General features: G+C 39.2%; 2 protein-coding genes across 5 annotated transcripts in view; both read right to left on the bottom strand.

The window, feature by feature from the left end:
* LOC147898064 (uncharacterized) overlaps positions 1 to 5,820 on the bottom strand; it is a 33,507-nt gene extending 27,687 nt beyond the window's left edge. For all 4 annotated transcript variants that reach the window (XR_015541483.1, XR_015541484.1, XR_015541485.1 and 1 more), the window contains exons 1-4: positions 5,634 to 5,820; positions 4,465 to 5,342; positions 3,052 to 4,240; positions 462 to 2,922 (exon numbers count right to left, since the gene is read on the bottom strand). Coding sequence is in view for 1 of the 4 variants with exons in the window: in XM_087378762.1 (XP_087234888.1) it covers positions 462 to 2,922; positions 3,052 to 4,240; positions 4,465 to 5,209 (4,395 nt within the window). In the remaining 3 variants the exon portion in view is untranslated. The remainder of the gene's footprint in view (positions 1 to 461; positions 2,923 to 3,051; positions 4,241 to 4,464; positions 5,343 to 5,633) is intronic.
* A 16,492-nt stretch (positions 5,821 to 22,312) lies between these two features.
* LOC147898065 (Rhodanese/Cell cycle control phosphatase superfamily protein) overlaps positions 22,313 to 26,331 on the bottom strand; it is a 57,493-nt gene continuing 53,474 nt past the window's right edge. Inside the window, exon 10 of the mRNA XM_087379621.1 lies at positions 22,313 to 22,515. Within this exon, the coding sequence (XP_087235747.1) occupies positions 22,444 to 22,515 (72 nt within the window). The 3' untranslated portion in view covers positions 22,313 to 22,443. The remainder of the gene's footprint in view (positions 22,516 to 26,331) is intronic.

A 26,331-nucleotide genomic window follows, 5' to 3' on the forward strand; every position in this document is an offset into this window, starting at 1 on the left:
CGCTATACTACACCATTTTTGTCCCCGTAAGGAACTATGGATTCATGCTGACTTTTTGCTAATCAGGGCGGATAGCCCTAGCTTAGACTACCTTAATTATACTACCTTGATCCCCTACATTTATTGGCCACTTTCTCTCTTTCACCTCTCTCCTTTCCTCCATTTCAATCAGCTTCCCCTCCCCCTATGTGTTTACCTTCACTTGGCTTTGTTCTCTCCCCTCTCCTCCCAATTTACTCCTCTGGCCTTTCTCTTTTACAAGTTATTGGAAGATTTTATTTCAGTTTCACTTCTTATACAGGGACTTAGTGCTTGTGCCGCCTTCTTTTGAAACAAAACAAGCCACCAGGTCAAATCTAGACTCGAAGCCTCGAGATGAAAAGCTTCCCATGCTTGGGAAAGATATTTGAAGTTCAACAATGTATAACAACAAATACACAAAACTAGAAGGAAGCACTGACCTGTACAAGCTTGGAAATTTTAGTGCGAGATGACGCCATGAATTGATCAACCTTTTCCTGTGATTTTGGGATATGATGACTTGGCAAAGTCCCTGTTACCTTGTCCACTGCCTTCTTGGCAATGGTTTTAAATGCCTCCTTGCTCATGTGCCCTTCTCTCCAAGTTGGTTTAAGGAGCTCTTTCACACATTCAGCAACTGCAGATCTAAGCAGCTTCAACCCACGGCTGCTCTTCTTGACCTTAGACTGTGCCTGATCCTGCCCAATCTCTGCACCCTCTCCTGGCTGCCCTGGACTCCAATTCCTATGATCATCAGGAGGACTCACATTCTCAACTATGCCAACCCCTGGGTCTGCAGCTGCCTCGTTTATAGTTGCAACTTCTGCCTCAAGGCTGTCTGATTTGCGGATCAAAACCTTCTCCCCATCCAGACCTGGACTTACATTCTCCAGATGGGTTGCTATTGTGTTTGACAGTGCACCTAAGGACTTCCCCTCTTCAGCTGTCTTAAGAAAGTTTGGAGTCATTGACTTTAAACCCCCAATTGGATCCGGATCCAGACTGTCAGACAAAGGATCGTACTGATCACCAGAAGTTGATAGATTGGACACTCCAGACAGTTTGATTAAATTTGAAAGAGGAGGTATAGTTGTCAGAGGATAAGAGTACAATGAAGATCGCCTTGTTGTAGGCGGCAATGCTGACACTGATGGAGCTGAAGAATCAAGGGATCCAGCTTGCACCCATGACGTAGGAGTCTGAACACTTGGTGCAGACAATGTGGCTGGTGGCCTTGAATAAACATCCTGCGGACCATTGTTCATTGGAAATGTGAATTGATGTGAGGTGTCACCTGCAAATAGACGTGGGAGAAGATACTGCTGTGGTGGCAAGGAAGGTGTGGAGCTGAAGCCATGTTGCACAGAAGTGAGAATATTCCCTGAACTAGGTGGAATGCCATGCTGTTGTAAACTGGGAGGATTTGAAGGGAAATTTAATGGCTGATTTTGAGGTGGGAAATTGGGCTGTTGCGTGGGGATTGAATTCTGCACAAAGCCAGGCTGAGCAGGAAAGGAGGCTGCATAACCGGGCTGCACAGGTGGCCCATAACTTTGAGAAAAAGCTGACAATGGATGCATGGAGGCTGTGGGAAGAAAAGCTTGCTGGCTTGGACCCGTACTGACGACGGGAAAAGGTTGGCGAGGACCTGGATTTCCACTCATTGAATTTGGCTGCTGATTTCCAAAAGGGAATGGCTGTACTAAATTAGGATTTCCTGAGGAGAAGTTATTACCCGTATTTGTGTAAGTGTTATTTATGGGCTGTCTAAGAGGAACCATTTGAGCATAAGGTGGTATATTCCCCGGAGGCAGGGGTAAAGGATGATGCAAGGAGTTAGGTTGCTGAATACCAGGTGCCAAGTTTCCAGGGGGATAGGGCTGACTAATGGGCATGTATGATTGACCAATAAGAGATGGGTTCCCAACAGGAAAGGATTGCCCGATGGGCCTCGACTGTGGGAAAGGCATCAATGAAGGGAGAGAGACTGCAGGGAAGGATGTTGATTCAGGAATCAAGGCCCTGGAAGCTCCATGTTGAAGAGGCTGGCCTGGAGGTGGGGCAACAGGTAAAGCTCCGACTTCCTCTAGCAGAGACCACTCAGTGACAGCATTTGCTTCTAGTTTTTCTACATTCACTTCCATCACAGCTTCTATTTTGGCAGATCCCAGTTCTTTACTTGCTTCCACCTTCTCTGTCCCTACGATTTCTGGGCTAGGTTCTGGTTCCTCAACCACATCCACTTTTGTACTCTCCTCTATTTTCTCAAACACCTCCACTTCTTGCAACACCTCAACAACCTCCACTTCTCTCACCTCTGGTTCCTCAACGTCCACTTCTCTCATGTCTGGCCTCTCCGCACCCTCCAATTCTTCACTATCTTCTGGTTTTCCTTGACTAGCCTCTTGTGTGTGAGTGTCTGCGTTAACAACAGCAACCATCTCTGTATGAAGCACCAGTTCATCAGCTTCCTCGTCTGCATTCTGCTCTGCAACAGCATCTGCCTTCTGAAATGTTTCCACTTCTGAAACAGTATCTGCCTTCTGAAATGTTTCCACCTCTGAAATTCCTGCTACAAATACTTCCTTCTCAACCTCTGCATCCTCCATCCTAGCGTCTCCCTCAGGCCTTCCAGTTGGGACATCTTGCATCCAAGCATCCCGCTCATACACAACAGGTTTCCTATCCTGATGAAGGAACCTGCAGGAATTCCCTCTAAAACACCTGCCTCTTGCATAATTGAAGCAAATGTTAGGTCCACCTCCTCTTCCTCCTCTTCTTCCTCTTTCCTGGAACTCACGATCACCTCTCCAATCCCGCTCACCTCGGCCCAGGCCTCCCCACCTCAAATCTCTTGGTGGTGGTGTCCTGCTACGGCTCCTGCGCCATCGTGGAGATCGGCTGTACAAACACATTGTATGACCTGCTGTGAGCATAAAACCTAGATACAAATATACAAAGTAAGAGCCTAGCAACAGACAAGAAGACTATTTCAATAGAACTAACCATCCGTAATTAGAGATTCCTGACCTGCGAGATCTGCTCCACCTTCCCCTTCGACGGGGAGAACGGCTAAAGCTATGTCTTCTCCACCGCGCATCTCCAGGTGAACGGCTTATGCTTCTGCTTCTGCTTCGACTTCTACTTCTATTTATACTTTGGCTTCGGCTTCGGCTGTAGCTTCTTCTTTTTCGGTTTTGCCGATGTTGACCTTCATCAGAATCACTTTCTGAGGCCCCATCCCGGATTAGTCTCCCAAACTCATCAACAGTCACAGCGTCCTGATCCTTTCGTTGCCAAGAATCTGCACCAGATCTGTCATACTCTAAACCTCTGTTTCCAGTCCTCTCTGGGCTGACTGGTCTTGACACATCCTTCGGAGTGTCACTGGCATCACTTAAACTGTTACCTCGCCTTGGGCTAACGTATTCCTCTTCTCCACCATCTTGGACAGGTTCATTCATATTCATTTCAGCTAAATTGTCATATTTTCTGCTTTCTTTGGGAGGTTGAAGCACTTGTAAAGGCTGGGGGCTTCCCCATCGAGATGCTTTCGTTCCTAACCGCTCCCGAGGTACAGGTGAAGCTTGTTTCACTGGCAGATCAGGAGACCTCGACTTCAACTTATCTGCATCCTCGGTGATTCCCTTAACTGGGGGCATGTTATCTTCTTGATCCAGAATTGGGGCCCCCTGCTCTCTCTGTAGATGATGCTCTGTCCGAGAATTGCCATTGTCTTGCTCCATCCGAGAACTGCTATTGTCTGACGGCCTAGGTCCAGTCTCGTCCACATTGTCTGGCAATTCCCAATCCCCAGAAGCATCACTGGTATCACTAAAATAGTTATCAATAATCGGGCCAGTATGAGCGACTGTCAGCCTACATAGAGGAGGTTCAGCCCTGTTGAAAAAGGGTGCCTTCTCACGATGCTCTTTATCCTCTACAGCAGGAGGTGCAAGCTGCACTGTCTGTGAATGTTCTCCTCGAGGCGGTTTCATTATTAAACCCTCAGAAAACCCTGGGTAATCTCGATGCTGTGGCATATCAAAAGGCTTCTCAGCTCCTAACCCCCCTTCCTTTTTTTGAAAAATCGAATCTTGTTCTGCAGAAGGTGCAGCCCTTCTTGAAGATCCCTGCTCCGTTTCTACACTAACTCCCACCTTGGCATCCCGTGGTTGTCCAACAGGCTCCTTCTTTGGTGATGGCATTGCAAAATCGTCTGTTGGAGACAAAACAACATCAGATCACAATTTGACACGCACTCCACAAAATCTTTCTTGGATTAAATACTCCGAAAACTAGCAAAGAGATAAAAACCAAGAGAAATTTTATGAAAAACTCACTGACCCATGATAATCGCATGCCATACTTCCTTGTATTTCCTGTGGCTTTAAGGTCTCAATTTTTTTCACAAAGCTACTGAAAAAGAATCTAGCTGCATACCTTCCATGTCCATATCCGACATTGCTGGTGACCCTGGAACCTCTTCAGTCTGCCCAGACATACGATTTGTCTGTTGAATACGTCCAGAAAACTTTCCTGAATCCAAATGCTTGCTGCCTTTATTTTCATCTTCCAATCGTAGCTGCAGTTCGAGATTCTGCTTCTTCCATTTGTAGAACTCATGACCAATAACTGCCTCGGGACTAACATCGCTCTCAAACAAAAATGCAAATTTTGGATCCCCAGCCTGCTTTGCACGTGCCATACTCTCAAATTGAGGACCATTTTTTACGACAAAAGCTGCAAGAACTTCAATATTCTTTAGCATTTCTGGATCCCTGGGCTTTGGAGGCTCTCGAGGCAGTGAATCGATGGCAGAGGACTCATCTGAGGGAAGAGGAGGGGGGGATGGAGGCGGACCAGCTGGAGGAGGAGGGGGGACCTCTGATGGGGGGCTGTGTGGGAGAGGTGGAACAAAAGGTAGGGGCTGCCCTGACGGTAAAGGTGGAGGAGGGGAAGGGAGAGGGTGAGGGAGAGGGTGAAGGTGAGGGTTAGGGTTAGCGGGAGGGGGAGGGGGATATGCTGGAAGCCTTCCAGGAAACTGAGGCACCATAAAAGGCCTTGCTGGTAAGGGAGGGGGAGCAAAAGAAGGTGGGGGTGGGGGTACCATATTCATCATCTGCGGTGGTGGAGGTATAATACCGCCTGGCCTAAACTGAGGGAGATCTCCGCCTGGTCTATACATTTTCACCGGGCTACTTTTACTTGCTAAATAGAGCAAAGACGAGAATACAAGAAGAGCAAAGCATCGATTTCACACAAGGGTGCCCTTCCCCAATCAGAAGCCATAACTCATAGGACAAGAGCTCTTTGAGCACCTGCGACAGACAGTACAACGACAAAATCCATTAAGAAATGTTGCGCGCAACTACACATCACAGCTCCCAAATACGTGTCTCTGAGGTGTCGCGATTCCAATTTCAGGCACAAGAAACCGACATTGGTCGCAAGATGATGTAGAACCGAGTGGAGGCAAAGACCACCAAAACCCTAATTTGGCATCTCCATGCATTTGATAGGCGCTCCGGAAAAACAATAATTTTACGATTTCGTCTGTCAAGGGCAAAAACCTGGAGCTCCTGATGAAAGGGAGAAGGAAAGGAAAATACCTTGGAGGAGTGATTGCGCTGCGGGTGATGTGCAAAGCAAGGAACGAATTGGGCTGAGCTCCTGGGGTGGAGCAACGGCGTAGATAGCTGATAACTGCTGCTGCTCCAGCTAGAGTGATAACTATTATGTGTGAATACTTATAGATGTACTTACAGAACAAGAAAACCCGACTTATATCGATTGGGGAAGAAGACCCCGCTTTGCTCACCTGGGTTTTAATACACCTCAGCTCTCTAACTTGGGTCACAACCTTCAAATCTAGCACTTAGATTTTCATATGATCTTTCTTTCATGTTGCATATATTCCTAGAGTAAATTTTGAATTGATTTTGTGAAGATGTGGTGGTGCATGCAATTTTGAAGAAGAAGTGGGATTAATTGTTTAGCTTTTGGTCGTTTTTTTGTTTAGCTTTCGACCTTGCGTCCTTTCCTTTTTCGCTCGATCATTATACAAACAAGAGGGCATGAATGCACGTGGTTTAAGAGGAGATTTTCTCCCCCCCCTCTCTCTCTCTCTCTCTCTATGTGTGTGTGTGTGTGTGTGTGTGTGTGTGTGTGTGTGCGTGTGTGTGTGTGTGTGTCACACACACACATGCACACCCTAGGAAATACAATCGGTTTTGGGAAACACTTAGAGTTCTCGAGCTTTGAGATCCATTCCTCATTGCCTGTCTCACATTTTTTTTCTCTTGCCATGTATGTGTAGGGGACCCAAAGTTAGTTTAGAGAATGGGCAAGATTTCAACTAAGGATTAACACAAGGCCAATTGAATGAATTTCCCCTTTGTTTTGTAACCTTAGATCCAACTAAAGTTTTGTTCATAATATCTTGACCATGGCATGACCCTCTCTCATCATCTTTCCCTTGTTGAAAATGGATGTTTTTCTATGGTAAAACATGTCTAATCTTTAAGAATATTTAATGGGCAATAAAGCATATCTGGTGGGTACATAGTGAGTACATATCTAATGGGTACATAGAGGTTAATCGTTTCAATCTCTATTAGTGTGGGGACTAGTTGCTTTTCCAATCCCTTCCCCCTCTTTGAATGGTGCATAGTACTAGCTCAAGGGGGGATCCGGCCCTTTAATGTCTAAGAAGAAATCAAATAAAAAACTATATACATGTTCTATTATCATTCAATGTTTTTTAAAGCTATCATCATGTTGTCTTATCATTTGATGTTTTTGAAAACAATCTAATTCTCTAAAATTTCCTAGCACTAGCATAGGTGTAACTTATGTAAGGTTTGCCATTACTCCATATAAATGAATCATCAATCACCCATATTAAGTTCATGAATATAGCAAAAGGTATCAACGTCTAGTTTCAAAATCCTCACATTTAAGTGTAACTTGTTTTGCATTTCTCAATCCATATCTCCATGATTATAAAGGCAAAAAGTGTTTAATTTCAATTCCAAGGTTTCCCTCATCCTTTTACCCTTTCCATGATCTCCTTCTTAAACCCCCCCAAGGATCTCTAAATCATCCTAAGTAAAAGTGTGGATGGATTCAATTGAACAAAAGACTATGTGACATAAAATATGTACTATTTCACTAAAAACTTGCAAAGCCCTTTGGCAGCTTCATGAAAACATTTCAATGAAAACCCTTTGGCAACTTCATGAAAACATTTCAATGAAAACACTTTGGCAGCTTCATGAAAACATTTCAATGAACATTTATTGACTATTGATAATACCTACTAACTCCACTTCATCCACTAAGCGGATTACTAAATGCAATCTAATATTCGAAAAACTAGTTGGAAATGCCTTAAGCCTTATAGGTTGGGTCACAATAATTTTGGCATGTAGAACTTCAAGATGGAGACTAGATTTGACGTTGAAGTTGAGTGGGATGAAAAACCAACTCAAGCTCTTTACATGATCAAAGTGAACATCAAGCATGGATAATTCCCATTGTCAAAGATAGCACAAGTCTTGTAACAGCTTGGACTATTTTGGCCAATGTTTTAGACAATCTCGGCATTATATGTTACATAAGGGTCAAAGTAGCTCAACTCCCTATGGGATATTTATCTCCATATAAGGAGACCTTGTAGGAGATGACAGTGATCAGTTTGAGAGGTTGGTTGACTTTGGAGCTACAACTCATATGATATCTCATGAAGAGTGGTTCTCATCTTTGCGACCACATAACGATCCTAAAAAACATGTACTCATTGCAAATGGGCATCAAGCTAAATGCTCAATTCCCATCCAAAGTAGACAGGGCCATGAAAAAGTCATCAATGGTGTTTTACATGTTCTAAATCTTACCAAGGATTTGTTGTTAGTTGGAGAGATGATGTACAATGAATATGATTGTCTTATCCAATAAAAGAGGTGTATAGGAGAGGATAAGCTTTTTGCTAGAGGCATTAAGGTGAGAATACTATTTAGAATGCCTACACATATTCACCAAGCAAACAATGTAGCTCGGGATAGCATTCACACTATTAGCATCTTATGGCACAAAATATTGGGCATTTAAATTATAACTATCTTGCTTCTATGAGACTTAACTATGTCACAGGACTACCTCTTTTTTGTAGGATCCATGTCAAATGTGTGAGTCATAGTATAAGTGAAAACAACATCGATGTCCTTTTCCAACTTCTAAATGTTGGACTATAGATGTCCTACAATTAGTGCATATAGAATCTAGATATTTGGGGCAAAGCTTCACAACATGTATTTAGTAGGAATGGCATACAGATTAGTGCATATAGAAATTTGGGGCAAAGCTTCACATTAGTCATTTGGTAGGAATGGTAATATATAACATTTACTAATGATTTCTCTAGAACTCTTTGTAAGGAAAATGTAATACTTTCAATTTTTCAAAGCCCTTGTGGAAAAGTAGACAGCCATGTAGAGCAAGGCCTTAAGATGTGATAATAGTGGTGAGTACAAGTCACACACGTTCAACAATTTTTACAAGCAACATGGGATTAGAAGAGAATTTAGATGCAAATACATAAGCTAGCAAAATGTTGTGTCTAAGAGGAAAAACAAAATTAATTTTAGAAAGAACCCAATGGATGAAGGAAGGGAAGCATCTCCCACACTACTACTGGGCAAAAGCATGTAATGTTGTAGTATATTTCATGAATAGTTCTCTTACTATCATTTTACAAAAAATTGCGCTTGAGGGAGGTGCTTTTAGGTTAAAAGCCCCAAACTTCTCATGATTTGGTTGTATTACTTATCCTCATCTCATGATATTAATTGAGATTCCTTTGAGATTGAAGCTAGATGCCAAGTCTCAAAATTGTCTTCTCACTAGATATAGTGATGAGAGAAAAGCATACAAGTTATGGGAGAGCTTGAAAACCCTATATTAACTATGTAAAAATCCCATAATGGTAACCACCTACTTTTTAGAAGTGAGCCAAATGGCACTCCACTAGCAAGGAATACTATACAGTCACACAACAGGATTTTCCAACAAATTCCATGATTACATCATCCCTAAAAAAGGGAATGCTATATGCAAACAGTTGTTCTTAATATAGACTTCATAGAGAGTTCTTCTGCACAAATCAAAATATCAACCCAAGGAAGAAAGGTACATGACATGTTGGCTTATACAAGCTATTATGCTTGTATGGAAAATGTCACGAGGTCCATGAATCTTCCACATCCCAAGAAGTCGTAACGATGTCAAATGGTGGGCAGCCATGGATAAGGAATACCAAGCAATCATGGACAACCATAAATGGAAACTTGAGGAATTGCCTCTAGGAAGACTATGCATAAGTTCTAAATGGGTTTACAAAGTCAATCCTTCTATAGATGTTCAGCATACAAGGTATAAAGCTACGCTTGTTGCAAAGGGTTACTCTCAAAACTATTGTACAAACTATGAGGAGACTTTTGCTCTTATAGCTAAAATGACAAAAGTGAGAACTAATATTGCCATAGCAACCCATTTTCAATTCACCATCAATAGGATCTAAGAAAGACCTTTCTCAATGGGTATCCAAATGATGTGATTTACACGCATCAACCTAAGGAGCAGCTCCAAGATGTTAAATTACACAGCGTAGCGGAACAGAAACTGAACAAAGAATAGAGAGTACACAGCAAACTAGAGATAAACAAAATTTTCCTTCAATATTGATGTAGTACAACCACCCGTGCGCTCCCACAGTGGAGCTTAGATGGCAATCTAGACAGATACTAGGTGAAGAGCTACTAGCTAGCAGATCTCTGCTGGAAGATCTGATCTGGTACAATGGATTGGGAAGGTCGCCTCTTTATAGCTATGAGGGCGGTAGTCGGATCAACATAGTCAGTGGAACCAACTAGTCAACCTAGTCGGTGGAGCCAACCAATCAACCTAGTCGGTAGAAACGACTAGTCGTCCATGGAATATTCAGGGAATATTTCCTATACCGTCGCCTCGAGGGCTCTCGCCCTCGAACCCCCACCGGGGCCACTTGCCCCCGTGGGACCCCCCAGCTAGGGGCTAGCTGGCCCCCAGAGGCCCCAGCAAGAGTAAGGGGCTCCCACACAATCAAGACAATGTGCCTCGTTGTGCTACCAGCTTACCTACCCTGCCTAGCCCATAGGCTAGACTCACATAGATCACCTTTCTACCATCAACAATCTCATTGATAGACCTCATCTGACATGCAAGTCAGGATCCATCCAGTGTCCCAAGCTCACACATGGCTTCTCCTCATATGGGGGCCTTACAACTTGAGCACCTTGGACCACTCATGGTTACCAAGAGGGTGGGGCATTGAGCATATCTAACACAAGACAACGTCACAGAAAATGTAGATTGACAAAATCTCTCTATGGTTTAAGGCAGGTTCCTAGGCAATGGAATGCCAAGATTGATGCATTTTAACAACAACATGGTTTCCACATAGAGCCTTCTCTCTACATCCTTCAAACTAGGAGGATATTTTAGTACTTAACATCTATGTATTTTGTGGATATTTCCTTGTTAATGTTAAAGCCAAGTTAACATCGTAATTTCTAATAAAAGATCTAGGTGAGCTGCCATGTGATAATTTGGCCATGACACTTGAGGATAGCAAAGAACACAATTGAATAAGAGTGGAATTTATGCGGTAACCAAGTAGGTATTTCTAGAGTATACAGGAATTAGTAGAAAAATGAAGGCATCAAATGTTAATAAGTGAGAACTATTCCGAGCACGATGGGTACCATATCAAGTAAAGAGTAAGTAATCAAGAAAGGTCTACGTTGCAAAGAAGTTACCTCTCACAACAAGTTCATTTGATGTTGACAAACCATGCCAAAATGAAAGAGCCTAATATAAGGTGAAAATTTTAGGATGAATATTAGCAAAGTATTGACTTAGAAAGCATGAAAGTAACATTTTAGTTAGAGAAGCAGTCACTCCAAAATATATAGAAGAAGATTTAATAGACTGAGGAACAAAACATTCCAAATGGAAGAGTAAGGTACCAAATGACAAATTTCTATGGGTGGGTAAGCCTTACCATAAAACATCACCAAAAAATATTGGGAAACAAGGATATATTAAATATTAGGAATTGCTTAGGCCTAATCAATCGATGAAATCCAAAGTCAATAAATGTCAATAAACGTGCAGGATTTGCAAGAAAGAGGTGGTGTATAGCCTCCAAAATTAAAACTACTTCTCTACAATGAGAATAAGTTTTTTTGTTAGTACAATCTTATAGTGGGGACTTTTATTGGAAACATCTTGATTTTTAAGATCTTGAAGGACTATGGTTAGTTGGCTCCTTTCTTTATATGGTAGTCTTTGGAAACATTTTGATTTTTTAAGATCTTGAAGGACTATGGTTAGTCGGCTCCTTTCTTTATATGGTAGTCTTTGGTACGTCCTTGTTGCTTTGGCTTTATTTTTTACAATTATCACATTTGTTGAAGAGAGATATCTCTAAGTGTGGCTAGCACAATTCAATCCTAGTCTATAATGTTGTATATGTTCACTTTTGAAATAGAAAGTAAAAGCTTATAGAAGATTTGGAGTGGCCCCAATTGGACTTGATTCAAAAAAATTGAATTAACCCGCTACCAATGGTGTTGATTTATTCATATGAGCTTCTCTAAAAGTGTATGTGTGTTGATGGAGGATTTCCCTTTTCAACAACAATTTTGGCTACTTGATCCTTGATAAAACTGGCCAAATCAGCCACTTCATTTTCATCTTGTAGTTCCTCCAATATAGGCAACCGAGTCACCCCATGTAATGTTGTCTTGCAAGTACCACAATAGGGAATGAACGGTTGCAAGCAGTTCCAATGGTATTTGACGGTCAAAAAACCTAAAATAATGATCTGAAAGTACCCCTTTTTGTTGGGAATTCAACATGCAAAGGTGGCTAGCTATATTTGAGGTAACATTTATTTTGTTTTTATACTTGTAGAATTGAATATAATTTAAGACCTACTGGAAAGTAATCTATCATATTTTTTTAAGGTCCCTAAAGAATCATGTGAAGTTTTGAAGTGGCTCTTTGACCAAATAGATATTCCTAATGCAATAAATAGACATAACATTGCGAGCTACTTGATGTTGAAGGCTATGGATCCTACCAATTAAAGTGGCATCTAGTTGCTCAATTGAAAACTATTAAATGTATTACATGTTTCACATGGAGCAAATGTAAAGGACCCTTATCCATTGTGCATGGTAGAAAGAGCAAAAGAAAGAAAAGGTAAGGACATAAAGGCTTGGTAGACTTTGGTATATTGACTAAACCAAGCCACAAAATTGGGACATTATAGAAAAGAATAAGCCTTGGAAACCAATCTTGGCTATTCCCTTCATGAGGGTACACCTTTGTGGTATTGAGAAGCTTGTTTTTTTGTTTATCACTGATGCATATAACTTGGAGCTAGAAGAAAGAGCGGCCTGTAGATCCATCGTAATAAATGAAAGGTTTAAAGGCATTTTGTTTTTCATGAAATTGGATCATGTGGTTCCTATCATCTCTATGACTCCACTCCTCAAAGTATATTAAAATAGAGTTTTCAATAATTATAACCTTAATTAGGGTTTTGATGCATTCAAACAAAATTTGTTCAAATTTTCAATTGGGTTTGATCAACAGGACCCATGATGATGCAATAAAACAATTAAGGGGTCTAGAGGCATTTTTACATGAAATTGATGGAGGTGCATATTGCAACCTCTTGCAATGCATGGGTTTAAAGAAACTTCAAAATATAAGAACAATAAAATCTTATAGCAAATCTTAAGTATACTGGCATGTGCAATGAAGCTATGAAATATTAGATTCGATTGTCAAGTGTATACCATTTTAGCTTCATCTCTGATGATGTTGTTTAGTGCATCAAGGGCAATAATCTTCCCTAGTGGATCTCAACTACCTTACATTGAGGTGCGAGCTTCCTTTGATCTTGGATTGAATAGAGAAGATAAGAATGCCTGGAACTCCTCTTCAAACATTTGCTACTTTGTAATGACAAATTCAGTTGCTTATTGTGAGTAGCCAAGATTGTGTCCATGTATTTGAGGCTAGTGTCCTTAAATCATGCAATGTCATATACCTTGGATCACTGACTTTGATTCCAATGTCAATGAGATCCATCAATACATTGTTGCTCATTTGACAGAGGGCCTCATCCTCTTAGAGGCTAGTAGCCTCCAAAACAACTAGCAAGGTGAGATATTGTTCACCATCTATTGGAATGGGGTCAAATAACACCAAGTGTTGCATCTGTGCTACAATAATAGCATAAGAGGATGATGAAAGTTGAACATGGATTAGGTATACTTAATGGATGAATTGACTCTCAATCCTCTATATTGAACATCCATAGTTTGTCCTATTGGCTCGATTTCTAGGTTGCAAGCATGTGAAGTATTTATCGATGATGCTCTATCAAGATACTCATGGATCCTCCTCAAATTGTGAGGATAGTGTGACTATAGTGAGGGTTTTACCTCTCTCTATCCACCATAGAGAGACAATGGATCGAGGGGTGCAGACTCCACCTTTAATAGAGATGAAGGTATATTTTTGACCCTACCAATAACCTTCTTAAAGTTTTGACTAGGATCTATAGAGACCATTGTTGAATATAGTTTGATAATTGGATGTATTGGCTAGCCCCGCTAGCCTATTAAAGAATTGGAGGGAGGGATGATCAATAGGGAGGAAGCAAATCAAAGTATCATCTACTTTGATTGACTTGCAAAAGACTTTGTATATTTGGTCTCTGAAAGCTATGAGTCAATTGATGACATCTAAGCTTTGGATCCTACTCTATGTAGGAAGGATCTCAAAGTTTTCTCTACTTCGATTGACTTGCAAAAGACTGGGTATATTTGGTCACTCACAGCTATGGAGTTGATTGATGATGTCCAAGCTTCAAATGTTACTCTAGAGTAATCCATCATCTAGTAGGAAGGCAATAGTGTAAACTAGGGCAATAGATTAGGGATATCTCAAGTGGTGTGAAATACGTCAATAGATTAGCAGATGTTGAGGACTAGCGTGACAAGGATAGTGGCAAGAAGGTTAATAGTGAAAAGTGAACAAATCCTAAATGCCTAGAACTCAAAACCCCTATTTTGTTGATATAAGCATCGATATATACCACACACACACACACATGTATATATATATACATACATACATGTATGTATATACATGTATACATACATACATACATACACACACACACACACATATATATATACATACATACACACACACACATATATATATATATAATACATTTATGTGTGTGCGTGTGCGTATCTTAAATTGAGTAAAAATTCTTTTAAGATAAGAATTTTTTAATTTTTTAGATTTATCAAAATTTCTTTTTTTAATATTGGTATGTTACATGTATATTAAAAAAAGGCTTCATTATGTGCGTCCTAGTCTCACTCCTATTCCATTAATCAACTCGAATGGCTACTCCTTGAATGTAGTGGTGGGTAACAGACTCGAAAGGTTCTCAAACAAAATTCTTAATTGTTTGAGGTTCATATTCAATGATGATCTCCTCATGCACAAAGGATGTCGATCAATCATACGTGAATGGTTTAAGATCCAATCAAGGGCAGCTGTTACTTTAGTATATGAGCTACCACAAATGACATTTCTAATCAAGGGAAGGCAAAGATCCCCGCACCATGGAATTGCCTCCTCCTACAAATTCCACTTAGCATGGGAATGAGAGGAACCCATTGGGTCTCTGATATGGAAGGTCTCCATTGAACATAAATACCCTTCCATGTGAAGAAGTGCCAAACGTAGATCCTGTTTACTATTTTGCCCCTAAAATTCATCTCAAAGTCTAGAATTCTCCCATTCCAATGTTTTGATACATTCTTTGAATTCTTTTTCTTAATATTATAGTAGCCCCATGTAGTGAATTACATTCTGACTGATGAATGTATACTAGGGGGCTCCATTCCTCAATCATTTACTTCAATACTCATTTTTCAATTCCATCTTACCTATTCCCAAATTTAAAAAAAAAGCAAAGGCCTAAAAATCATCGAAAAAAAATACCAATTTTCCCTTAGCAAAACTATTGCTTCTTCAGATAATCTACTATAACTAAGTAAGTAAAGAAAAAATACTAAAATTCAATACTCACTACTTCTAAGACAAAGAACAAAATATTTTTTTGATCTCATATAAATTTTAAAAGTTTGGTGTAAATAATTCGATACAGTTCCTAATAAAGATAGAGATTAAAAAGGAGATCAAAGTATAAGAAGTCGGTGGATCTCAACAAAGCTCTTCCGATCTCTATACAAATCTACATTCAAGAATCAAGGATAACAGAATAACCACATGAATTTAATAAATGCAAATCTTGTTATCTATCTTCAAAATTTTGAATAAAGAAATACTATGCATAAACTAAGATACTATCTTGATATCTATCTTTCAAAATTGATTAAAGAAATCAAATGTTTAAACTAAAATCACAAGCTACTTTATAACTTTTATTTATACATTATTTCATACTACTTAAACTATTGAAATGAATTGGATTCATAGGTCCAAACAAGAAAATAGATGATCATCTTCCAACAATGAATTAAAGAAATAGTATACTTAAAGAAATACTTTATTGATAGCTATCTTTCAAAAATTGATTAAAGAAATAGTATGCTTAAACTAAAATCAAAAGCTACTTTATAACTTATATTTAAGCATCATTTCAAACTACTTAAAATATTGAAATAAATTGAATTTATAGCTCTAAATAAGAAAATTGACAATTAAAAGAGGAAAGTCTTGGAGCTTTAACTCATCAAACTTGGAGAAAGGCACTATATCTTGATATTATAGGCTTTTAAAGCATATTGTTTTCTACATCTGACGAAATCATATCAAATGGCTTTTAATGTAGCATCGTACTCTTGATTTTTATGAATCCTCCATATTTGTCTCAACCTTGTAAAAAATGTAAGACCCTAAAACAAAGCAAAATTATTATTTTAGCTCATGGTAAGACAAACACTAATCATTGGTTACACTTCCTATGCACATAACCAAGCTAATGAAACTTGAAATATTATTCTAATAGAATGGAACAGAAATTCATAAGATAAGTGCACAAGAAGATCTAAATCTTGATTTATTTTTGGTTTTCATGACATAAAGATTTAATGGTAAAATCAAATACAAATTAGAAAAAGGTCATACCTCCATGTAATACTAATTGAGTGTTCTCTTTCAAGGATGAAAATAGTAGTCCACCATTGAATTGCACTTTTCTTACATCTATTAAGTTAGAGAGGTACCACAACCCTCACCATGCCTTGTTAGAAGGGTTTGTATATAAGGGAGTGGACAAGTGGTAGTTACAGCCATTCTTGTTCCTAATGCAAAGTAGTGGGAGATTTGAGTTTGATTGAAAAGCTAATTGTACTTCCAAATCCCAGGGGGATATAGTAATAGAAAGATATTTGTATGATTTGTGTCGAGCATTCCATTGTCTGTGAATTCATTCCTTTTTTAGGAAGCTGAGGCATTATACGTCAGTGGACAATGCCATACACTCCGCAACAAAATGGAGTTGGAGAGTAAAAGAATCAAACGTTGATGGAAATTACCAAATGCATGCTTAACGGTAATTCTTTGCCCTACAAGTTTTGGTTGGATGCAATCCTATGTGCTCCCCACACTTGCATTGAAGACAATTGATCCTTATGAAGCATGGACAGGCCAAAAGCATGACAATGGAATGCACAAGACAATGGAGTTGTGAACTCATCCCTTTTTTAAGGAGGTCAAGGCATTATACATCAGTGCACAATGCCATACACTCTGCAAAATGGAGCTGGAAAGTAAAAGAATCGGAGGTTGATGGAACTTACCAGATGTCTTTGCCCTAAAGTTTTGGTTGGATGCAATCCTATGTGCTCAGAGAGGACCCACACTTGTACTGAAGATAGCTAATCCTTATGAAGCATGGACAGGACAAAAGCCTGTGATTTCACATAGGCGGATATTTGGATGACCTATGCACATGTCACCTTGCAGCGGAGACACATGCTACCAACAAAGTAAACAATGTGGAAGACAAAATGGTGTTGTGATCCTGGCTATTGAGTGGTCTCTACAAATGGCATAGAGTTACCTAACATGGAGATAACCTATCTAGCAAAGACGTACGATAAATTGTTGCACAAAATATCTATAATCAAGATTTGTGAGGCCGACAATAAGCGAAGGAAGACAATCCAGTAGTCAAAAAAGACACCAAGATCGCAAAACAGGAGCTACAAAAGGTTCTGAAAGAAATGGGGATACGAGATGCTCCCAAAAAAGGTGAAGTATGGTGCCATAGGTGGATGGTCATATATTTTCAATCACTTGGGCCACACAACCAAAGAGTGCTAGTTCAATAAGTACAAACAAACCACAGAGGTCGATCAAGTGGAAAGGGAGGGTAAAAGTCCCTAGCAAGGAGAAAGACTAAAATATACCACACGACATGTTACTTCTGCAACAATGAAGATCACCGCAAAAGTGAATGTCGATCGTGAAACAAGCAATTAAACATGCTACAAAAAAAAAGCAACCAAGATGAGCAAATACCAACTATGAGAGTGGTCGTCGCAAAACTAGAAGGGAAAGTAGTCACAAGAAAAGTTCTAGTCAAAAAAGCCGAATGAGCCAAGGATGCCACCAATTCCTCAAACGACCAATGAGCCAAAGTGTAATCAAACGAAACAAATGAAAGAATGAATCTGGGAGTGGAGAAAATGCAAAAGGCATTCTGGTGGTGCAAAATAAATCAATGCAGGTTGAGAGAAATTCTAGGAATTGAACGTGATGATATCTATTGGGAAACTTCTAGAACTCAATCTCTAGTGTGCAAAGTTCTTTCCAAATCCCTCATTAATGAACGACATATAGCAGAGCCATTGAGCACAAGGGTGGATGTGACTTAAACAAGTATTTGGGATGAAGAGGTATCCATGATCATCATCAAAATTCAAAATCACATGACAAATGGAGGCTCTAGAGTAAACATCATCTTTGAGGAAGTCCAAAAGCATCTCCAATTGAAAAACTTGAAGCCATATCCTTTCAAAATTTGCATGGTAGTCCAGAGGTAGGTAATGCTGAAGGGTATGCTCAGGGACTTATTTGCATAGAGACTAGCGAAGTATACTTCATGGTCAAGTTCTCATGGTTAAGATGGAGAATGAGTAGGAATCCTCAGTGCTATTATGAAGACCATGATTGAGAGGAGACAAGGTGTTGGAAGTTGGGGATATGACACCATTCCATGCACAATCGTCAAGATGTTTGAATATTGATGGCGCAAATACCGATGGAAAAGAACATCATCCAGATGGATGCAAGTATGATTGCTTGGAAGTAGAAGAGGTGTATGCCTCGGACATTGAAGATAAGCTTCTCACAATTACCATTGTGCCAATAGTCACTATTTGACGCAATGAGGGTAGCAAAAGCAATGTCAGTGTAAGACAAAGAGACAAAGATGGCCTTCCCAAAGGGTTTCATAGAATATCAAGAGGGACAAATGGTAGTCCAAGAAGAGTCATCTTGTCAAATCAACCAATTAGCTATATGGCCAAAACACAAAAGAGCAAGCAGTCCTTGAAAGCAATGTGGGTTCATAAGAAGAACCAAAATTCATCCAAATCAACAAACATTACAAACATTTTGACATAAAAAAGGGGCCCTATAGAGAACTATTAAAATGCTAGAGGGCTAGATAAGGGAAAATGGAACCTTTCAATGTGATTTTTCAACGTGGACACCTTTATAATAACAGAGGCTCCCTAATTCTAGGACAAATTAGGTTTATTTACAAAAAAACGATAAAAGTTATCATTGGCTCTTCATAATAAAAATTTCTTTGATAGTCCTAACCTAACCTTGATAGTCCTCCTCATTTTCCTCACCGCCAACCATCCCCAAACTAGAACCATCTTCATGTTTTCCATCTAGTTAAACCTTTTGTTCAGAACTTTGAATCTCGCTAGGTCTCACAGAGTTTCCCTCTATTTCACACATTTTCATCTTCCACCGCTACCAAGTGCAAGCTCCCACTTCCTCTTCCAGGCTGATTTGAAATCAGCTCAAAAATCTTTCTCACCCATGGTTTTTCTTTCTCATTCTGCATGTTCTCTCATTGTGTTTTTCAACAAAAGCTTATATGCATTCTTTATGCATACGTTTCTCTTTTTTCCCAAGCTATTGTCTTCATCTATTCTAGATTCATTAGTCTTTGTCAAAGATTAGGGTTGTGGTGCCTTTTTACCTTGATGAATGCAAGAAAAGTATGATTCATTGGTGAATAACCATTTTCATCCTTGAAAGAGAACACTCAATCGGTATTACATGGAGGTATGACCTTTTTTTTGTTTGTATTTGATTTTGTCTTTAAATCTTTGTGTATTCTATAGAATAAGGTACTATTCATGGAAACCAGAACTATAATCAAATTTAGATCTTATTATGCATTAATCTATGGATTTTGGTTTCATTCATTTTTTTAAGAATAAGATCTTAGAGATGAGATTTTGATTTGGAATGTCAATAGAAGGTGCAACCAATGATTAGTTTTTATTTTTTTATGATTCAGCCATGTAGCCACCTCTATAATAGTAGAGGCTCCCTATTTCTAGGAGAAATTAGGTTTATTTACAAAAAATGTATAAAAATCTCATTGGCTCTTCACAATAAAAAATTGATGTAACCGACCTAACCTTGTCAGTCCTCCTCATTATCCTCACCCCTAAAACGTCCCCAAACTAGAACCATGCTCATGTTCTCCTTGTAGTTGAACCTTTTGGTACAGAAGCCTACTAGGTCTCATTGAGTTTCCCTCCATTTCACATGTTTTTATCTTCCAAGTCCGAGCTCCTGCCTCCCCTTGTAGCTCCATTTGAAATCAGCTGAAGACCTTTCTCATTCATGGTTTTCTTTCTCATTCTTTAGGTTTCTCTCTCCTCTCATAGTGTTTTCAAATAAGTATCCTTTAAGTAGGCAAGACTTATCATGTTGCTTTCATCTATTTTTTGAGCATGTTAAGGTAGCTCATGTTTTTCATGTTGAATATGTTCATAATGCATACTTGGTAAAGGCTTTGAACACGACTAAATAAATTCTCAATCTCCAACCCTTGGTACACCTAAAACTTCACTTTTATTATTGGTGATGACGATATTTTGGTGAATCTTGCATTGCCTTTGGTGTTGAAAGGCTCTTGTGTCATGCACTTTTCTCCATTTCCCTTTCATGTACTCCAATTTCTAACTCATCCAATTACACATCAAGTTTCACTATAGTTGAGCTTCTCTTCTTTTTTTGGCAAGATCTCTTCCCTTGCCTAAGCCCTTGTCTAGCCTTCTTGTGTTCCTTTACAACCACTAGACTACCTACTTCATTATCTGTAGGGCTATTCTCTGCAAGCTATTGAGATTTTGTGACGTTCTCTATCATCCCTCCCAAGATTCCTCTATCCTTTCGCAAACTTGTCTCAATCACCACAATATCACTCACAGGCTAGAAGAGGCTTGTTGGGAGGTCACACTATGTTCCATATTCTAAGCCTTACCAAGCCTTCTCGTGCCTATTTTGTGGCTCTTGTCTTTGACTCCCCATTATGGAACATGCTACTCTATGTTGCATTTTCTTGAATTTTGTCCATCTTGACTCAACCATGCTTCAATATTGTTGCATTTCAAGCCAAAATTACACCCTTTCCATTTTCATATCGGCGGTCATTAGCAAGATGGGCCAACAAACATTCCATTGCATTGGTGTGATCCTCAACCCATCTCTCTTTAGACTCACATAAATCCATCCCCAATCTAATGGCTTTGGTCATTCCTAGTTAATTTTTATAACATAGCATGCTCAACAAGAAGTAGAATTCTTAATTCTTGAGCACCTTAGGCATGTTTATTCAACGCTTCCTAATGTCCCATCATGCTAAGGGGACATAGACATGCATGTATGATTACCTGCATGAGAGATTCAATAACACTACTCATCTAGATGGCAAAAATGTAACTAATAGAGGAAGGACATGCAATAAATGGAACTCAAGTTTGTGGACTTGTTGCCTAGGGACTCAGATGGCCCCAAAGCCTAGAGTGCTAGCCATTGGTGATGCTCAATTATATATATTTCATACTTGTATTGTTAAGATGAGTCCAAAATAGGCAATGTTGCACTCAACTCACTTCAAGGTGACGTTTTATTAACTTGTCAATAAATCCATTGACCGAGCATGTTGCAAGGGCCTTTCCTTAACCATCCTATCTTGAATTTGGTCACTATAAAGGATCCCTTAAGCAAATTAAACAAAAAGGATCAAATAACAACATTGCATCACAATGTTGAAGGTCATGCGGGAAGGACAACAAATTTTATGTCCTCAATACCCCAACATTGTACACATCTTGAAGTTCAAGAGATTTATAAAGTAGCTTATTGTCATTTGCTCAACTTATTTTTTTGCCATGGCTACTTTGTTTTAAAAAAAGTTTTAGTGACTCAATTACAAAATTACCTAGACAATGGTAAGTTCATTATTGTGCAAGAGTAGCACTACGAAGCACTCTGTAATTAATGTATACAACTCTTAATTTCTTCTATTTTGTATTTTCATTTTAAAATTTTATCGATAAAACTTCCACGTGTGAAGATCGAAAACATTTGCTCCAAAATGATATGTTTATCTTAAAAAGGCAATTCTTTAATCTTCGAGGGATGAGACAACCAAAACAAAGCATTGTTAAAAGAAAATGGGATTCTCAAGATTTACTCAATTTCTCATTCACGGTGGAATGATTTTTTCTTACACTTTCGAATTTCCACATGTGTACCACTAGGAGGAAATACACAATATGTTGAACTTCAGATGGTTACGAGGACATGCTTGTAAATGCATCTTTCTTCATATAAGAAATATCAATCTTATGCAAGAGATTGGTGAAATCTTGGTTGTGGTTATGAAATGTGTGCGCATTAGATATTAAGAGGTCTTATTGTATGTTGCAACAAATGTTGATGCCTTCAATTCCCTTGATAATCTTTCAAATCTTACAGCAAGTAAATTTCATTCACTTGAGACGTGCTATGCAAAAGCAAAAAGCAACCATTGAAGCATAAGCGATGATGTAAAAAATCTCAAACGTTCACATTTATCAAATTTCAAAGTTTTTAATTGATTTCATACACTACCTAAAGTATCAAGAGTCTTTTACTAAGGCGCAATGCATCGTAATTTAAATCAAACCGCTTGGTCCCTAAATTAAAACATACATTTTGGGACATAATTTTTTATCAGTGTCTTAAAGATTGTCCGACTTGTTGAGCTCCCAAGAAAAGTGCATCCACCAGAAGTACAATGCCCACCTAAAAAATCCATCAAGAAATTTTCTCACTTTCCAAATTCTAGGACCCAACTTGTCATTCCTATAATTTCTACATGTTGGCAAGACCTCTCTCTCTCTCTCTCTCTTCCCCTTGAAGATTGTTACAATGAGAAAAATGATGACCTACAATTGGTAGCAAAGTTGGAAAGCGGTACCTATAGAGTCAAATGGGATCTACAACGTGTAGGTGAGATAGGAAAGGTTGGGGAGATGAAAAAAAAAGCATACATCAAATTCAAGACGAAGGAAGATATGATTGTCATTCTTTGTTAAATCAAACAGGTCAAAAGGTACGAAGTTATGGATAGTAGAAAAACGTAACGTCACACCAAAACAGAAACAACAAAATCTAGAAGAAGTTGAAGCCACTACTGAGAATTTTGCAAGACACTAGACATAACCTCTCATGCCTTATTTAATGTAAAACAATAAGTCTTCTTATGGACATTGGAATCTGTGTTTTTTTTTAAATCACCACATAAAGTTCATTTTGGTCCAAATTTGGTGTTTGAGGAAAGCAAAAATGCATCCTTATCATCATCATCATCACCTCTCTCTCTCTCTCTATGTCACACACACACACACACACACACAAAATTGAGAAGCAACAAATAACTTAAGTAGTGAGGTAAAAGCAGCCACCGAGGAGGACAATCAGGTACTATATTTAAAAAAAAGTGCACTCATGAATGATTCTATAGGTAAATCAAAAGGCACTCAATCTTTAATTGAATGTATTGTATGTATACATAAATAAATAAATATAAATGTAAATATAAATACAAATACAAATATGTATGTATGTATGTAGATAAATCTTGATAGATGGGGACCTAGAAGACAACACTTCTCGTCAATTTGGAATGATGATGGATTGACTCATGTCATGACTCCCCACACCTCCATTAAATATCACAAATAGACCTAGATATCTGCGATTCTCTAGGCAATATATTTAGATGAATCTAGGAACATGCCCTAACTCATCCTCTGAAAACACACATAGTACAGTTTCAATCTCATGATAGTCACTCATAATATTGAAACCATAGCACAGTTTCAATCTCATGATAGTCACTCATAAGGTTGAAACCATAAACTCTACATGCCTAAACTCATCCTCTAAAAATATACACAGTGCAATTTCAATATCATGATAGTCACTCATAAGATTGAAACCATAAACTCCATCACGCATAGTAGAAACTAGCTACTACGACATCCCCACTCACGTCATTAGCACGCAACAGTGGGTGTAGACCATAGAATAAACATAAGCTCTCACATTCAAATCCATGCACCCACACATACTTCAGCATCCATTTATACAAAGGTCTTCGTACTGAGTTTCTGATGGCACTTCGAAGGTGAAGGACGTCTCTAAGGTCTTCAAAAGGGTTAATCAAGCAACTAGTCTATTTAATGTATACATAACCTTTCTTTAGCCTTGCCAAAAATATGAGGTTCACTCTAAGATATTCATCTTTATTCTCCAAGGCCAAAGGTCACCATTTTGGCTTCTCTAAAGATGGTTATGATTCCTTGGATAATTCTTTTAGATTCCGAACAACATCATGAAGCATCTTAGTTTTGAGCATGATAAAAAGCAAAGGGGACCTTGTCAAAGACAATGGCCATGGCATCCAACCATCAACCGAATCATAATCACTCAATCTCAACAACTGGAAGGAGGCAGCTTGGGTTTGTCACCGCACCCAATCAAAAGTGCATACAAAAATTTCATAGGAGAATAAAAACATGACAAATAGATGCAAGAAAGATGATATAATTCCATTGCATTTGTGAGTAGTACTTGTTATGCAAACCTTGCTATACGATGAAGGTTTGGGACCACAGAGACTCGCTATGATATTGAAATAAACCATAAAGTCTTTTCTAAGGCGATAATACCACATCCTACTCTCACTTTAGATGGTAACTAGATGATGCACAATAAAGGCATATGCATTCCATGTGGTTGCGGCAAGCTCTGGTAAAATGGAACTGGGAACTGAACACCCTGTCAATGTGAAAAGGGAAGACGAAGATTTGTGCTCCAATGGCGGTGGCATGCCTGTTGGATGAGGCAATGCATCCAATGCTGGTAGAAATAGTTAACATGGTGGACGGCGGTCTGGATAACGATGAGGAGGAAGCATTCTCAAAAGCTAATCCAAACTCAGTCCCACAGTTCATAGTGGATGTGGAAGCCATCTCAGCACAGTACCTACGATAGTAGCATAATGGAATACTACGTTGTGTGGAATACCAATGCAGCTTTCCCTATCGCACCGAAGCATTGTTGGTTCATTCTGCAAGTGCCCCATGTCTGTCAATAGCTGCCAAAGCCAGACAGTCTCGACTTTACAGCTAATTCTGGCTTAGGGATGGTTTGAATTTGCCCAACTTTTTAATAAGTCAGTGGGTCAAAATTGGCACTTCCATTTGCTAAATGTCTTCAGGCACCTTACACACTTGCTATACATACAAAATCGCCTCGTGTAGCTTGGTTCATACATCACACAAAATTTGCACTTGATACCGACTCAAAAAGCAACACCTTGCGCTTGAATTAGACGTACCCTTGGATGTAGTACAAGATGACCTATGAGGCCTTTTTGAGGAGTTGTTTTGCAGGTCAGGGGGTTTGGGACTGTAGAGACTTGGGATGATATTGAAATAAACCATAAGTCTTTCTTAAGGTGACAATACCACACCCTACTCTATACTCCAGATGGTAACTAGCATAGAGTGTTAGAACTCCCACACCAAAAAAAGACAAGCACACCTTAGAGTGAACGAACAAACTTAGGTCAATGCACATATGGACAAGTAAGAGGTGCAATACTGTTAATTCACATCATTCACAAAGATTACATGGGGAGACTAGCAATTGGAGTGCCTAAGGCATCACTATACAAGCGTCACTATACAACTAACCTTGGCATAGGGATAGTTTGAGTTTTCCTAACTCTTCAATTAGTCAATAGGTGAAAATAGGCACCGCCATTTGCTAAATGGCTTTAAGCACCTTATACACTTGCTATACAATACAGAATCACCTCTTGTAGCTTGGTCCTTACATCACACACAATCTGCAAACTGAGATTAACTCAAAAAGTAACAACTTGTGCTTGAGTTAGATGTACCCTTGAATGTAGTGGTAAAGGAGCTACAAGTCTTCTTTGAGGAGTGTTTTGCAAACCTCATAGCATGCCCATAATGAGAGATAAGTGCACATAGGTGCATTTTGTTTCCTTGATTGTGCTTGTACTAGTTCCATTGTCCATAGGCCATACTTTGGTCTCAAAAGGATGGCCAATAGATCTCCCTCCCTCCTTTCCATCTATTTCCCCATTCGAGGCATTGGGTTACCTATCAACAATGCTCACAGGTGCATCCTACTAGGTGGCATAGATGACTACACTACTTGATCTTCCATATGTTTCAAAGACACTAGGACTCTTGGTAGATTCTAACCAGGCTCATATTAGCTCACTTATGACTGGTAGTTGATAGGAAACACCAAGGGCCACTACACACACTTTTAGCATGTATCCTTCCTTCTCGATTTCAACATCAGTTTCCTTTAGATCCTAGGAATGTGCTTAACAAGTTCCTATACATAGGAACTAATTTCATGATGTTTTTCTAACTTGGAGTCTTGTAGGAATTTTTGGCTTTTTGTGGATCTCTCTTTCTCTCTCTCTCTCTCTCTCTCCCCCCCCCCCCGAGGATATCAGTCTTCCTTCGTTGTACAGACCGTACAACCCGTACAACAAAGGCCGTACAAGCC

Source organism: Dipteris shenzhenensis, chromosome 9 (assembly GCF_047967505.1).
Source record: "Dipteris shenzhenensis isolate YYH24624 ecotype China chromosome 9, Dip_SZ_1.0, whole genome shotgun sequence".
NCBI classification, from domain to species: domain Eukaryota; kingdom Viridiplantae; phylum Streptophyta; class Polypodiopsida; order Gleicheniales; family Dipteridaceae; genus Dipteris; species Dipteris shenzhenensis.